The following is a 16,721-nucleotide window of genomic DNA, read 5'->3' on the forward strand; positions in this document are numbered from 1 at the left end:
CGCACCGCTTGTACATGATTCATTTTGGATCACTTCAACTATCCAAGTATCAGCGGTTTTGGTTTAAAGTATTTCCACACACGTTATTTTACATTTTTCTTTGGAGTGAACTTCAGCAGCTGCTCAAAGTGTTGCCTGCTGTTTTCCAAGCTTAAGACTGAACACTTGACTTCAAGCCTTTATAGAGCAATAATATTTCAAATCTTTAAGTGTGTATTTATCTGCTTCACAGTGCCAAATGCAATAATGGACAAACACAAGCAGAGCTAAACCACAAATAGGCATGGACCCTCAGAGAGAAGGCAATAGCCACAAAACACAGTGTAAATGTAAATCAATAAACACTCATTTCCTGCATAACACGGTCTAAACTGACCTCAAATCTCAAGGCTCTGACTGCGTCTCAATTTTCTTTGTTGTATTTAAAAAGGCCCGTCGGAACAATAGAGTGCTGGTCGCTGTTCGATATCCGGACAAGTAACAGAGGCGAGGTAAGTACAGCCCATTATGAGAGTCACATATTATGTCAGACATGGATCTCTCAGTGGGTTTACCACAGATTGTGCTTCTAAGCTGTTCATGGTCTGTTAGGGTCTGCAAAATCCAAAGCTCCAACACGGCATCTGTGCTTGTCTTGACTTCTGGGAGTTGTGGCTAACGTCTTGGGGCCAGGTTTTATCTTTTACCTTTACCAATGGCAAAATAGCTCGACGTTTTCCTTTTTTTCCCCTATTTTACATCACTTTGGTCCCTTAGAATTATGAAGAATATAGACCAAACCCTGTGTTTACTCAAAAATATCCATCCAACACATATGAACTCATAGAACATTTGTCTTTTTGACAAATTTAAAATCCTGATAAAGCAAACAAACTGAAAAACAAGGATTTATATGAGCCAAAGTAAATGTAATAAATGAGTACATTGGACCACAACTTTATATGTATAAAAAGGGGCATTTTCAAATCTAGAATATTGTTAAAAAGCTTATAAAACATAATATTTTTGCCTGTTTTCTTTTTTTTTTCTCAGCAAAATGAATGAGTGTCGATGACATTTTATAGAACCATTTATATTTATTTTAACTATTAAACATGTTTTTTGACGATAAGTGCTTCTTTCCACAATTATAAAGAAAAGGTTTTATGTTCTATTGACACACCAATGAGGTCCCATTACATTTAAACTTCGCAGTGTATCTCAGTGACTTCAGTCCTAATACTCTTTGGAGCCCTCGTAAACATAGTTCTGTGTTTGATATTTGTTTTGTGTGAGATCCCAGAGAAATGATCGTGTGTGATCAAATGTGACCGAGCTTCATCTGTTTGAGGACGTTTGAGACGACAGCACCTGAGACACAGTTAGAGCACCATGTGACATATAGATTCACGGTGAAACAAATCACACTTCTCTTCTTGGAAACCATTTTGGTGACAAAAGGAGCAGTGGAAGACTCAAACTGTGCTGTGAGGTGATGGTGCTAATAAAAGTGACTGCACAGGCTCTAAAGTGAAATGACTCTGTAGAATTGTTGAACTGTTGAAGTTTTTGCCCGTTTACAATACGCTCATACTAGAGTTTTGGACATTAAAGCTGTACTTATGCTTCACTAGATGGCTTAATAAGACATTTCAGAACACTTGGTAGTTTTAGTCAGTTTTTCTGGGATTTGAAACAGACATCCAGAGTTGTCAGGACCGCCCTCGTGTAGGAACACTTGATAGATTTGAAGTGAGACAAAATGTATTGAAAATCACACTCTTTATAAGACAAGACAAAATGGAAAAAGAGATCAATCGCTTTTGATTGTTTGTTGACATTTTCTTAAGAGAGTCACATTAATACAAAGATCTATCATGGAATACCAGTATTTTATATACTGCAGTTATTATACCACATTTTATATTCTGTAACATGTACATGGTAATATGCCAACTTTGCTTCAAAAAGTGTTCAGTTAGTTCATCCAAGAAATAAAAAAATAATACAAATTAAAACGTAAACTCAAAAACAATATTCAAATCACTATGAGAAGGATTACAATACCCTGCAAATGCTGTGTCGAAATGTCTTTAACCTTTTTACCACAAGAGAATACATAAGAGACTCAACGCTTTGGGTAACGCATTGGATTTTGTTGCGGCTTTTTTTTATAAAAGACATTGACATAAATGGGGTGAAAGCTGAGACAACAGTACGGATTTGTGTCAAGATCAGAACGATCAGAACAATGTGGAGCTTTTTTGCCCAAATCTCCAGATACGACATAAAATAAAATGGTTGCCTGAGGTCATCATTTTGCATCTGAGACAATTTCGCAGATTCTCTTTGCAAAACAAAAACTCACTTTTCTTAATAATTAACATATGTTTCCCTTGTGATTTCACTCGACACTTTTTCTACCAAACTCACCGTGTCGTTGAAATGAAAATATTGAACAGTATACAATCAGAAAGAGTGACGACACGACCTACATCAGTGGCTTTCCAGTTGTAAAAGAACAGATCAATCAAATTTGTTGATGTAAAAATGTCCCTAGACGTGCAAAGGCCACAAGTGCAAAAATAATACTATGAAAATGACTTCTAAGATCAAAACATGGTGAAATGTTCAAATTGGAGACACATCTTTAACGGTGTGACACGAACGCTTTAACACCTGCGACGGAAAAGGTGAGTTGCACGTTTTCTCAAGAGCAAAAGAAGCACACAAAAATAGCTCCCAGTCTGTTCCTCTAAATGTGTGTTGAAAAAGGGGGCGTGATGTCAGGACTCAAAACGCTTGCCATGTAAAGCGAATGGATCTGGAAAGCGAGGACGAGGAGAAAAGGGTTTTGTTTTTCCAAAGCGCGACTCCGATCGTTTCCCATAATCCACTGCAGTCTTTCTCGATCGATGAGCCGCGGTTTTTCCACCACCGTTCGCCGTGACCGTATTGGCAACTTATCAATACTGGCACAGGTCATTTCCCAGGAATACGCTTCTTTTCATAATAGCATAAAAAAAAAACTAAAAAAGAAAACACTATAGCTTTTATACTTTGTAGCTAACCAGATCACAGTCAGAAAACAGAAAAACAAAAGAAACAAAACCGTAAAAATAAGTTAACATAATTCTGACACATAGAATTTTACAATATGTACATTAGCTTTAAATTAAAATAGATTTGTCGCTTGTCTGATTGGGGTTGTCCTCAGTGTTAGTACTTCCTGTTTACCATCCTGTGTTTCAGCCAATCAGAGTGCAAGTAAGGCTTCTGTCCAGTCCCTGCCACGAGTTTGTTGTTAAGTGATGTGTTCAGAACGGGCCAGAGCCCTTTTACAACACACATGGCAGACCCTTCGACATCCAAAACAAATAAATACAAAATATATGTCATATTTCTCTATATATTCATAAAACCCAACCAAACCCAAGATAGATTAAACTCTGATGTGTCCTCTCTAGAATCAAACGGTGGCCATTTTCCTTTTGCAAGTCAGCATAACTTTCCTTTTCCTCTCCCGCTTTTGTGTTTTTGTAGTTTTTGAAGAACAAAAAAAACTAAACAGAAAAAAGTCTCCTCCAAAGCTGTACATCTTAAGTAAACAAATGTAAAAGTGCATGTTTTTTTGAATACGTTTTAATCCACTATATCCAAAAGTGTTGCAGGCACTTAAGTCCTTTCCCAAACGTTGTAGGTATTTTGACAGTGGAGCAGGTTGGTTTGGTTATTCCTGGTTTCTGTGGGTTCCCCGTCTGCCTTTCAGTCCGACAGAGAGTTCCCGAAGTGAAGAAGCTCAGCGCTAGCCCAGGATATCCAGGTAGACCGGCGAGGCTTTCCCCATGGCGAACAGGACCTTCTGAATGTCCTTGATGTTGAGCCGTTGTTGGGGCTCCCTCTGCCAGCAGCCCAGCATCACGTCGTAGACCTCCTTGGGGCAGATCCGCGGCCTCTCCAGAACGCGGCCCTGGGTTATGCACTCGATGACCTGCAGGGGGAGATAGAGAGAGAGAGAGAGAGGGGCAGCAGAGTGAGACGCCACAACTTTGAAGACGCCACAACTTTCACTCCCTGATTGCTTGTGTTTGTCGGTAATGAGAAAGCAGTGACGCCAGGCGAGCCGTCCTCTGAGCTTTGAACTAATGAAAGCCAGATGAAAGAAATAAACTGCATTCATTCACTCTTAAATTTGTGCAATATTTGAAGGGAGGCAGCAGATTCTTTCCTTCCTCCAGCCAGAATTTAACTGTTATTCGAACATGTGTGCTGGTGGATATTGGGCACGCCGCTAACAAGGCGCTGATCATTTGGATTTGGGCGGCTGCTCTAATTAGCTCCACAAAGAGGCTAATGGAATTGCCCCACCGCTGTTGGTTTGTTTGCGCCTCGGTCTGACTGAGGGATTACACACAAACTCGAGGTTGTGTTTTTCCTTTTTAGATCATGCTGGCCCTGGTGTTCGACGTGGGGCATGGCACTGCATCCACTTGGCCTTGACTAATGATGGCTATACCACTCAAGTCGCGGTCTGTTTTTTGGGACAGCGAAAGAACTTGGATGTTTGTGGTCTTTTTGAGCGTTCTGCTGTGTTATATTTCCTCTTCAAAAACACTCCAATTGATTTTTGTTAATTGATACCAGCTAAAAAGGGCTATAACCCTTTTTTCTAATTTTCAAATAGGCTCACTTTACTAAGTCATTCTTAACTACGGTACATCATTCTGCAAAGAGATTAATTAAGAACTATTAAGTATTATGCTGACAATTCCTAACCTTCTAACAGTGGAGTCTTCACAACAACAAAAACTGCATTATATTTTGATGCTGACAGCACACAGCGGTCTGGTTTTGTTGCTAAAAGGCTCACAATACACAACAGAATTTTACTCTACTGCCTTTTTCCTTTTTAATAAAAATCCTGTATTGTCTGATAGTTTTCTCTTCTCTAGTGCACGAGGAACAAGAGATGAAGTGGATCAAGAAACCAGGTTTGTCAGAGGCATTCAAATACAATCATTTCAGATAAAAGAAGGTTGGTCAAGACAAAGGTGAAAAACAACAAGAACAAAACACAATAAAACAAGAATAGAAGTAAGTCATGAGCGTGCATATTCAACAAGATGGACACCTCGGGTTGACATGGTTTGGAATGTGGGTATATCGGGCGGAAGAAAGAAAACAGTATAACCAGAGGACATGGAGTAGACATCGGATGTAGCCATTTTGTTCAACGCCATCAATTAAAATCTCCCTTTCGTCGTTCTTTCCATTACCGCAGCACAAAAGCAGAAACAAATCGTGTCTGAGCTTATAACAGCCGCACCATAAGACAATGTCCAAACAAAGCCTCTCGCAATCGGTGTCCAGCTGAAAACTCATTTGTGCAAAGTAACCTAATCCATATTCAAATCGATATGTTGTACTCAGCTCTGTTGTCAAGAACAATAAAAAGCCACGGTTTAGGAAATAAATAAATAAAGAAACAAACTTGAGGGAGCGTCCCCTGCATGTGCTCCGGCTGCCGTCCACAAAGACATACCTCATTTCTCCGTCAGCGTGTTTTTGTGCTCCCGTCACTATATGATAATAGGCTTGTCAGGCATAGAAGCTCAGGGACATTTTGACACGTTCACACATGAATGTAGCAACGAATGTAATGTATGTGCTCTGATATTGTAAGAACCGGCTGTGCGTGAACTGAAGAGAAGACTGGAGTCATGAGAGTGAATGCTTATTTATTTGATTTCATTTCATCTTCGTACACGTTTCTAATATTGAATGACTTTCCTTGACATTACACTCCCTTTATCAAATTAAACTGTGCTCACTAGCCTTAGTGTGTAATCTCAGGAAATGGATGGGACACCTAAGCTCATTCCGCTGGTGTCATGCTATGGATTGGGTCAGCAAGTGTAAGCTTCCTTTTGCTAAGAAATGGATAAATGATCAAAGAGTAGAAATGCTGCAAAAGCGCTCATGGAAAAAGTAATCAAGGAAAGCATGCTAGAAGAATGTTCGATGTACATTTTACTTGGTGAAGGTGAAGTTTGCGTTGAACTGTATGTTGCATCAGCTCTTAGTTTGAAATCCTCTATTCTATCCGTCTATTTATCATGCGTAGTCAGCGTAGTCTGCGTAGTGTGCGTAGTGTGCGTAGTCTGCGTAGTGTGCGTAGTGTCCGTAGTTGTGCGTAGTGTCCGTAGTCTGCATAGTCTGCATAGGTTGCATAGTCTGCGTAGTCTATGTATCATGCGTAGTCTGCGTAGTCTATGTATCATACGTAGTCTGCGTAGTCTATGTATCATACGTAGTCTGCGTAGTCTATGTATCATGCGTAGTTTGCGTAGTCTGCGTAGTCTGCGTAGTCTATGTAGTCTGCGTAGTCTGTGTAGTTTGCGTAGTCTATGTAGTCTGCGTAGTCTGTGTAGTTTGCGTAGTCTGTGTAGTCTATGTATCATGCGTAGTCTGCGTAGTCCACCATTAGCCGCAATTGAACAACTTGGCAAAGCCGCTAAGTCTTGTAGATAGTAACATGATTGAGACAAGAAAAAGGGACCAAAGTGACCCTTGTTACTGAGACTCATTTCAAACCATTGTTGCAGTGAATTGTTATCTTCCTTCTACCCAAGAAATCTGAGCGTATAACAAGCACTTTCTCCCACACCCAGTCCACTGACTCAGGAACAGCTTTAAGATTTTAATTGTTCTAAAGTCTGTCTTCTCTAATCAAAGACATGTTTCCATACTAGAGATAAGTATGGAAGTGTGGAATTTGTAAAAGAACACGTCAATGTTTCAATTGAGGATGTTCTTCTTTTAGCTCAATTTACTCGTTTCAATATTCTCATTTCAAAAGAGCAATTGTAATTGAATTGTTTCGGTTTAAAGGCACAGTTCCATTGGTAAAAAACAAATCAATCGAGAGGATTATACAATTCTCCTTCTTGTCTCGTGGCACAGAGGCGTTCATTTATCACCTCACTGGACTAACGGAGTCGCCCAGGAATAAGCGACAACAAGACGACTAGATCCAAGATGGGAGTGTTCATTTAAATATCCCATTAGTTATACTTCACATACATGGCAGAACGCACTGTCTCCGTCAATGCTCAGCAAAAAATACACTCTTTTCATTTCTCTGGTTTTCATGGTTGTCTCACATAATAAATGCATTCAATCTGCCCACTCCTATTGTGCGCACATGGATAAACTAGTGCGTGGCCCAGAAGTGTGTTCACTGTGCCGTCTTTTCTGTGAAATGGTAATGCACCGGTATAAACAATGTGGCGTATAATAACTACATGTATCCACGGTAAAATAGACTGTACTGTACCTCGTTGTTTCCCAGCTGAAACCACGGCTGCTTCCCATAAGTGAAGATCTCCCACAAAATCACTCCGAAACTCCACACGTCACTTTCCGTGGAGAACTTCCGGTACATGATGCTCTCCGGGGGCATCCAGCGGATAGGCAGCATGGTGTGTCCTCCCACCTGAGCAGACAAGAGGGGGGCTTGTTAGAGCAAACAAGCACGGAGAACAAAGCAGCCAGTGCTTCAGCCATGCTAAAGGGGAATACCGTCTCCTCCTCTGTAGTCACATTATTAAGAGGCAGAGTCGTGTGCGGCAAGGTTAAAAAGCATGTTTTAGATCGGGTTTCTCTTCTTCTGGGACTGTTTTGTTATCGTTAAATATTGGACATAGAGATTAAAGAAATATTGTAGAACGATGTATTTAGGCCTCTAAACCGCTGCAGTGGAAACTGTCGAGGGACACGTTTGGACCATGCTCTTCGTGACAGGGAAGAAAGGAATCGCAAAGTGGATGTAAATCAAGGAATGGACTGAAATTTGAGGAACTGAAAAGATTACACCTTCATTTGAAAATTGACGAATTTGAAACATTTTGGATACAATGGGACGGCTACTGTGTGTTTTTATGTGCTGCGTTTATAATCAAAAACAATTGAAGTGGTAATACACATGGTATTACTGTCATTTAATTTTGTAAAACCATTACAAAACACAAAAACAAAGATGGAAGGATGGAGGTGCATACATAATGTTTCATCACTGCGTTTGAGATATGCGGAAATATTTCAGGAGCAGTTCTAGATTTCCAGATCTATTGGTCAGGACTGGGTATTTTATCTATTGTGCATGTTTTGGAGGAGCATGCCCAGACACAGTAAAACATGCCAACTCGGGAGTCGAACCCACCGGGCAAGTTATAATTGAATTTTACTTATTAACAAGGTTTTTAGATACATTTTTTGATTTTTTAATTCATTGATTATTTTGAAGATGACAGAACACCTAATATATATATATATATATATTTTTTTTTTTTAAATAAATGATTTCAAATACTTTAGAATACAGTATAAGATAAGAAAAAGACTCGCTGTAGAAAACGATACAAAAACGCTATAACATTGTAATACAATACAAAACTGTTCCAACTGCATGTTAAGGTAATGCCATGTCTCACCAGCAGTTGGCAAGTCGTGTGCAGAAAGATGGACATGTTAAGTAAATCATCAGAGCTTCTTATGAAGAACCTTTAGTTCAAGGCGTCAGGGGATTAACCGTCCATCATGTGTAAATGCTACTGTGGATTAAACAGTACATGAACGTCTCCTGAACCGTAGCCTGACACTGAACAGGAAACGCTGACTTATCTCCCACCTGAGCTGCCCGTATAATCATGTGCAATACCATATATTTCACATCTCTTTCTCCTCACGAGTATTTGCGTTGAGCGCTGGATCAAGGCGTACAATGGAATGGTTTTAATAAATCACTTTGAGCCACGGTGCACGGAAGGCAGTTTGCATTTGTACATTTTCCGTTTGGCCGTCATAAAAGAGGCGTCTGACAGCAGGCAACATAAATAGCACATGAGGAGCTTTGAATATTTAAAAGGTATTCATTATTAGCATGTAAACACAGGTTCAGGAGAAGGTTGGCAAGAAGTGCGGGTTCTTTATGATCTTCAAAGCCCAGAGAAATGAAAGAGAGTCTCCATGGCTTAAACCGTCTCTGGCTATGGGGATTAATCAATTAAACAATAACATATTACCCAGTTCATTAGCAAGAATATAATCACTATTATGATTAACATTCACGGCTCTTATAACAAGTGGCATTACACATCTATGAGCTACACTGTAAATGGTGATTGTAAATACCAGATTCCTCAGGTTTGATTTGACCTTTTTAAGAGAGAAAAAAAGAATTGATCGGTTGAAGGTGCATTATGTAACTTTTTAGGTAATTGGATGGCATAAAGGAGATTTTATTAATTAATTAATTTATTGGTCAAGGGTGACATTGAAACCAGCGACAGAAAAGATCAAATCAGAACTATATTTTATGGGAGATTCTTGCTCTTTGTGATGTGGCTGTTGTTGCTTTCCCTGGAATGTTTCACAGTGTGGCATTGAACTTATCCATCTTATTCAATTACAGGTGTTTTTTCTCCTCAAATGTAGCTTAAACGAGGCATATTATGTTACTTAGGTTCTTAGTATTGAAATATCACATAAGTGGATCATCATTTACATTCTGTTCATTGTAAAATGCAATATTGATTTAAAACGGCTCAGTAATAGAAACAGGTTAATTGACATCTTGTTCAAAAGTGTCTTTATAGTGACATTCTACATTCATTTTTTTTATTTTTTATTCTTGAAGTGGCTACATGACATTTTTAGAGCCATACATGTATCCCTTGGAATCTTATATATTTTTTTCAATAATGCAAAAGGGGAATATGATTTCCTATAAAACGGCTACAGTATTACAAATAAAAATCACAATTTAATTAAATGATTTCTAAAATTATTACTATATATATATATATATATATATATATATATATATATATATACACTACAGTATTGATTTAAAACAACTTAGTCATAGAAACAGGTTAATTGACGTCCTGTTTAATACTGCTGCACTGATAAGCTCCGCCTCTTCATTGTGACGGTCCACATGTCTTATTTTTAAAGTGGCTATATGACATTTTAGAACCATACATGTATCCCTTGGAATCATTTTTTTTTTTTTCCAATAATCACACAAATAAGTACAGGGATGTGGGCGGGGATAGGGGGTAAACATGAACTTGCACTAAAGCACGACAATACAGGATTACTCAAACATGCAAGAATCATTCAAAATACAACTTTGAGTAAACAAATGAGGAATGTTTACTTACCATTAGTAATAGTATTATTTAGTCTTATGCTAGCTATTTTTACTTTACTTTATTATTATTTTATTTTTATCTTTTATTTTTTTTTTCTCCATTCCCTATTAAGGGGAATTATTAATTGTTTTGTTAATGAGAATTTTTTTTTTTTTTTTATTTATAAGAGTTCTTCTATTAGTTTTTTTTTTTTTTTTTTTTTAACTTCCTATAAGTTTTCTGTCCTTTCCCCCTGTATCTACTGCGTTGTATCACCAAAATTCCCCCATGTGTGGACAATAAAGGCATATCTTATCTTAAACACTGTTGAAAAGCTGATTCAAGTTAGTGTTGCACATATTCTTACTGTAAGCGGGATAACCTTGGCATGTAACTTGGCGTGTCCATGGAGAATGGCGATATACAGTATTTATATATATATATATTTATATATATATATATATATATATATATATATATATATATATATATATATATATATATATATATATATATATATATATATATATATATATATATATATATATATATATATATATATATATATATATATATATATATATATATATAATGCCATACTTGTTTTTTGCATTGTAATTCAGCAGATTTTGAAGCCAGATGCCGTTTCTGTCACCACCAGTCTTTGTTCAGGAAATACAGCCAGTTGTTTAATGATGGCTGAAGCCGTGAGATTTTCCGGCACTATTTCTCCGAACAAATACGTACGACAAGTCAATCATTCCGATCCGTCGTATTTATCCACAATACCACCATTTATTTTCCACAACACGTGCGCCATTCAGCTTAATGTTTATCCGCACAGCTCTGGTTTACGTCACGCCTCTTCCCCACTCCACGCACACCTTTGGGTTACAAAACAATCAGATCCATTTAATCATAATAAGCCCTTCTCCTAACTCCATTTACCATCTTCAACATCTGTGCGCCGTCAGCCGAGAGTGCTGTTTGGCATACTGAAAAATCTACTCAAGTCGCGCTAATTAGCTACAGTTTTGTCACGCGCCCGCTACACATATCTTTATGAAAGTCACAATCACTCCGCGTCAGCCTGGCACGGCGGATAAATCGTCTGCATGTTTCAAAGGCGAAATATGTGGGTTTGCGTGTGCGGTGCCAAAAATGCCTCTGCCTCTTGAATGCGGCTTCCAGACCGCCTCCAGCTATTACGCTATAATGGTGCACGATAATGATTCTAAATGTTGTGTACCCACCTCGAGGTCAGGGCTTTGTGCATTCATTCGATGTGGATCCGCAGGAATATCAAAAATGCCTAAAATGATTCGGCGACGGAGAAAAATGTGCACTTTTAATGGCTGAAAACGTCACAAATCAGAGAGTCGGGGTTCCAACACGAGTGGAAATGCAAGGGCGGCGCGGACCTCAGTCCATAGCACGACGGCGCGATTGTGAAAGTTGGGATAAGTAGTTATCTTTAATTGGATTTAGGGGGGGAAAGGCTCTATCCATTGAGCTGAAAAATCCTCTCTTCTGACATTAGCAAGAATCCACTGAAACTAATTTGTTCTTTCGCTGACCTTTGGGGCTGGGACTGTTAGGCCCTACATAAACTTTACAGAAATCCTAGATAAAGGCACCACGCATTAATTATATATTTTTTTGCCCATGTTATGACCTTTTCTGAAGAATATATTTCCAAATCCAATCTTACTTTTTTTTTCTTTTTGAGTGCTCTTGTTTGACAGGCCCAAAAAGAAAAAAAATCAATGCGAGTGGAACTATACAGACAACTTGTTTACTGATGAAATGAAAAACCAAAGAGAAGAAAAGTTGGCTTCCTTGACCACTGCCTTTTGTTGTTGGATTTTCAAACTTTTTGGGCTTTGTACAAACATACTCCTGACATAAATTGAGCTGTTCGTGGTAAAAGCTCCATGAAGTATTAATTAAAATCAATAAAAAAATCAATTTAAAGACAAAATGGGTGTGAAAAGTGAAGATTTGAGGATGGTGATATTATGGTAAAACTGTTGTAAAAATTGTCTCTCTTTACGGCTTTGACTGCAAACTTTACACCCATACATTTGCATTCACTTACCTATAGCTACCCCAAGATATAAAGCATTTTTCTAATTCCTCTAGGGTTAAAATCATTCAGTAGTTTGCATATTGAGATAATCTGTGTGTCAGTTTTACTCCAAAAGGGCACCTGGAGTATTCGCTGCATTTCAAAGCCCAAAACGCTCCTTTTCACCTCCTTGTTTGCCGTTTCCTGCCTGTTTACTCCCTCGCTCAACATCGTGCGTGATTGTGTGTTTGCCCCGCAGTGGCAGAGGCTGGACTTTTAGGGCGCAGAATGTCGTAATTAACATAAAGATACAACGGGGATGATTTCCTGATAAGAAGTTAACTACACGTGAGATTTTTACCACGGCCGCTCTTGCCAAACACACGGGCCAAATGAAAAGTGCTTATCCACCACCTGGTCTCATTCGATGTGATACGATGTGCTATTGTACACAACATTAAGCCAATATCGATGCTGGAACCAGCCGCGCGTCGTGTAATACCTCTGCTTGGGGGCCGGGGTGGGTGGGCGACGTGGTGCGACGGGAGAAGATATGGCTGGTGTACGATGTGTTTTCCCCCCGCGGAGCTCGGCGAAGATTAAACTAAATTAATTAAGTTCCTGTTAGTCTAAATGACTTATCTGAGCCCCGCGCTGCCCACTGCATGCTAGGCTAAAGCTCATCAGATGCATGCTAATGACTGGAAATGGAAGCCAGGGAGCAAACTGGCTGACTCTCCACCGCTGCTTCCCTAATGACTCCCCACCATCACCTTGGGTTTTGGTGACAAGGCCATTGCAATTATCCTGGAACAAGGAGGGAGAAAAAAAACAACCCCCAAAAAAAAAAAAAATAACGGGCTTGAACACAATAAAAATAAAATAATTGCCCCTGTAATTACGCTCATCTTTCTCACTCAATGTCACACAGAGAGGATGGCAAAGCGCTGCAGGGAGTGAGGGATGAGGCTGGGTCGTGTGTGTGTGTGTGTGTGTGTGTGTGTGTGTGTGTGTGTGTGTGTGTGTGTGTGTGTGTGTGTGTGTGTGTGTGTGTGTGTGTGCGTGTGTGTGCGTGTGTGTGCGCGCGCGCGTGCGTGCGTGTGTGCGTGCGCGTGTTGCTATGTAAACTGGATTAGCGCTGTGCCTGTCCCACCATGGCAGGGGAGTGATTGGATTAGGGCATAGGAGAGCACAATGGTGACGGCGAGGGGTGGCGGGGAGGTAGATTACGGGCCCGGTTGGGTTCTTCTCTGAGCGGCCTGCAGGGAGGAGCCCCGAGAGGCCCCCAGACATCTTAAAGGGCCCAGATAAGCATCAAAAAACACACACGCACACACACACACGCTCTCGCGGCTGAGCCGAGCTAACGACGACGTTATCTCTGCTCGCCCGCCTCAAACAGCAGCAAACAGGTTCACTTTTGGAGGCTGTGATGTCCATTAGGGCTCTACCTGCTGCGCTGCTGCCAAGTGCAGATAAAGTGGTATCTAGTCCAGCTGCTGCACGCTGCTGGGAGGCCCAAGAGGAGAAAGCTCTTCAAAACAACGCTGCGCACACACACCAGCTAACACCAGATTAGCCAAGTCCACATTTACCTTGAAGATAGTTGAAAATATTTGGTTAATGCAATGGAAAGGATTTACTTTAGTTCTATGAGTTAAACTTGTATTGTCTGATCATCTAAATATGTATCTAAATAAAGTAAGCGGTTACATTCCTATGATTAATGCCAATTATTAGCATACAGATATTAACTTAATCATATCTATATAAATATATTAAAATGGCTGAAGTTGAGAATGAAATAGCAGAGTTTGTGACAAGCTTTATCATTCATAACGTTTCATTAGGTTAGAGTGAAAGGGATGAGAGCGCGAGAGAAAGCACTTTATTTCAATTGAATGTTTGAGAAACATAATTGACATTAGTACCATTTGAATTGAAAGATTGAGAAGTGGGCTATGATTGGCTGACAGTGACCGAAAATACAGTCATCATGTTTCAAACGTCTGAGTTACTTCTCAGACATTACGATTTCAAACTGCGCATTCTAATTCGGAAAGCTGACATTGTCTTGAATTGACCGTTTCTAAAGACGTAGTTTATTCAAATGAGATAAATAGTGGCAGAGCTCATTTACATCGCCTTGCTAAATAACTCTCCCAAATCGACCCAATGATGCAAGACTTTGTGTTCGGAAAGTGACTCAAATCCACTCTGCCAGAACAGATAGCCACTGACTTGACTAACGCAGCACAAAGAACTCTCATCCATAATGGTTCCTTGGACAGCGCCCTGAACGTATTGTTGGTGAATATTATACAAAGACACGCACATTTGCCCGGGTGCATTCCGGGCCACCTAAACTCCGACTTTTCTTTTTTTGAGACCAGACATGTCATCTTGGTCATTTATTACAGAGAGAAAGTGTTAAAAAAGGTTCCTGGGAGCGGCGTAGAACAGGCGATTTACTTCATCATTCAGCAGTATTAAATATGGCAGTGTTCTCATTAGCTTAGAGCTGTGTACATATCTGTGAGTTGTGGATTCCGTGTGTGTGTGTGTGTGTGTGTGATAAATAATGCAAGAGAAGACGCTGCTGTCTGATCCCTGAAACAGTGGAAAACCAGGGACCATTTTTCTTCAAAGGCGCGCGGTGCAGTGCAGGTACGACGCTTCTTGGCAACGTTGTGAAGAACATTCAGTCCTTGGAACACACTCATTACATTAGGCAGCCCTTAATAGGCCCCTGCACTAAAAAAAAACACAGACCCCATGGCCAATAAATGCTATTCACTTTTCAGGAGACGTGATCGCGATATTGCTGTGTCCAAAAGAAACGACTGGACAAGGAACGTGCCTCACAGAACGGAGAAAAGTAAATTACTGCTGAATTCTTAAGATATTACAGATTTTGTATGAGATAGCATTAGATAAGATAGTGATTTTAATGTTGGAATGCACGGTTCAAGAACAGCAGGAGAATAGAATATGTGCCATGTGCTGCCTGGTGGTTCGAATAGTTAAAGCGGCAGCACATATGCCAGGCTCCAGTCGTGAGGTCGAATCCCGGCTCTAACAATTTACTGAATGCCCTCCCAGCTCTCTCGTCCCCATTTCACGCTGAGCTGTCCCGTCTGGTGAAGCCTACGGCCCCAAAAATTATTAAGAAAAATGCGAAAAAAGAAAAGAAATGTGCAATAAAAAAGAAAATCTAAATAAACTAAACTAAAAATAGACTTTCTCTGACAAATTCTGAAAAAAATGAATTGTTGAAAGACTTGTAAGAAAGAGCCAATGTGAGTCACATGACATTTGAGATGAGAGCTGATTGGCTGTGCAAGGACAACTCTGCTTCACTTTTGTGTTTATATTAACAATGTACTAAAGTGTTTTTGAGAGTTGGGAACAAATTAGATTCAATTACCGGTACTTTCATTTACACACTGCAAGTAGAGCAAAAATATAAGGCTAGAGCACTGGACGCTAAGTGGCAATGACAATGTGCAGTGCAGCTAATGGACAATAAATAAAGGTAAAGTGACTTGTATTGTATTGTATTGGTGGCGATTAGCATCAGTATTACTACTGGTGGATGATGCATATATCGGGTTAGGAGTGCTTATTGTACACACTGTATACACTACTTTGTTTTAGCGTGTTGTTCCTGTATCCTGTAACGCTTTACTTAGAGGTTTGTATAGAAAGTACATCGGCAGAAGACTTAAAAAGTAAAACGTGTTGTATTTGTATGAAGCTACAAACATTGCTACAGGCAATCCCAGCACTGATATGATATTAAGTAAAAAAGTTAATACCAAAATACCAGTGTTTTAAGCTTAGGAGAAGGATATAGGTAAAATATGCTGCTTTATATGTGTGAATAAAACCCTAACCCTCCAAAAAGTCAGTAGAACTAGGATCTTAAATGTAACTTTTACGGACAGAAAAAGTCGGCGGCCTATACAACATCGAGAATTCTTTAATAAAGTACAGTGTAAGCCGTTCTATTGTCGGCGGATTCAGCAGCAGGTTTGACAGATGGCCGTGATTTAGGACAATATTCATGTCTTTTGGTGATGCTGTCCCCGCTTGCTGTTACCCAAAGTCTTCAGGCCCCCAGAGGGCAATGAGCATAAGTGTGACTAGTCAGCATTGGACTGCGCCGAGGCTATTTAGAATCACTCAACACGGGGAAAGTGTCCAATACTGTTAGGTGCTGCTTATCTCTGCGCTCTGTCAATATTCCACTGCGCCGGCTGCCACTGATGCTATCTCCACAAACAGCGGCGTGTGCCTTTTCAAAACCGGCTCCGAGAATCCGCCGTGAATGTAAACGCCTCTTAGCAGTGGGTCTTTTGTGTCTCTGTGTGTGTCTCTGTGTGTGTCTCTGTGTGTGTCTCTGTGTGTGTCTCTGTGTGTGTCTCTGTGTGTGTGTGTGTGTCCGAAATCAGCAAAATATATTCAATGTATTATTC

The 16,721-nt window shown here is 39.8% G+C and overlaps 1 protein-coding gene across 2 annotated transcripts in view; it reads right to left on the reverse strand.

Annotated features, from left to right (window-relative positions):
• Positions 1 to 1,742: 1,742 nt before the first annotated feature.
• Positions 1,743 to 16,721, reverse strand: part of ntrk3b (neurotrophic tyrosine kinase, receptor, type 3b) — a 290,494-nt gene continuing 275,515 nt past the window's right edge. For both annotated transcript variants that reach the window (XM_072465473.1, XM_072465472.1), the window contains exons 15-16: positions 7,316 to 7,474; positions 1,743 to 3,970 (exon numbers count right to left, since the gene is read on the reverse strand). In XM_072465473.1, coding sequence (XP_072321574.1) covers positions 3,785 to 3,970; positions 7,316 to 7,474 — 345 coding nt within the window. In that variant the 3' untranslated portion in view covers positions 1,743 to 3,784. The remainder of the gene's footprint in view (positions 3,971 to 7,315; positions 7,475 to 16,721) is intronic.

This window comes from Eucyclogobius newberryi, unplaced genomic scaffold, assembly GCF_026437365.1.
Source record: "Eucyclogobius newberryi isolate DKJ021-1_F unplaced genomic scaffold, fEucNew1.0.hap1 SCAF_5, whole genome shotgun sequence".
NCBI lineage: Eukaryota > Metazoa > Chordata > Actinopteri > Gobiiformes > Gobiidae > Eucyclogobius > Eucyclogobius newberryi.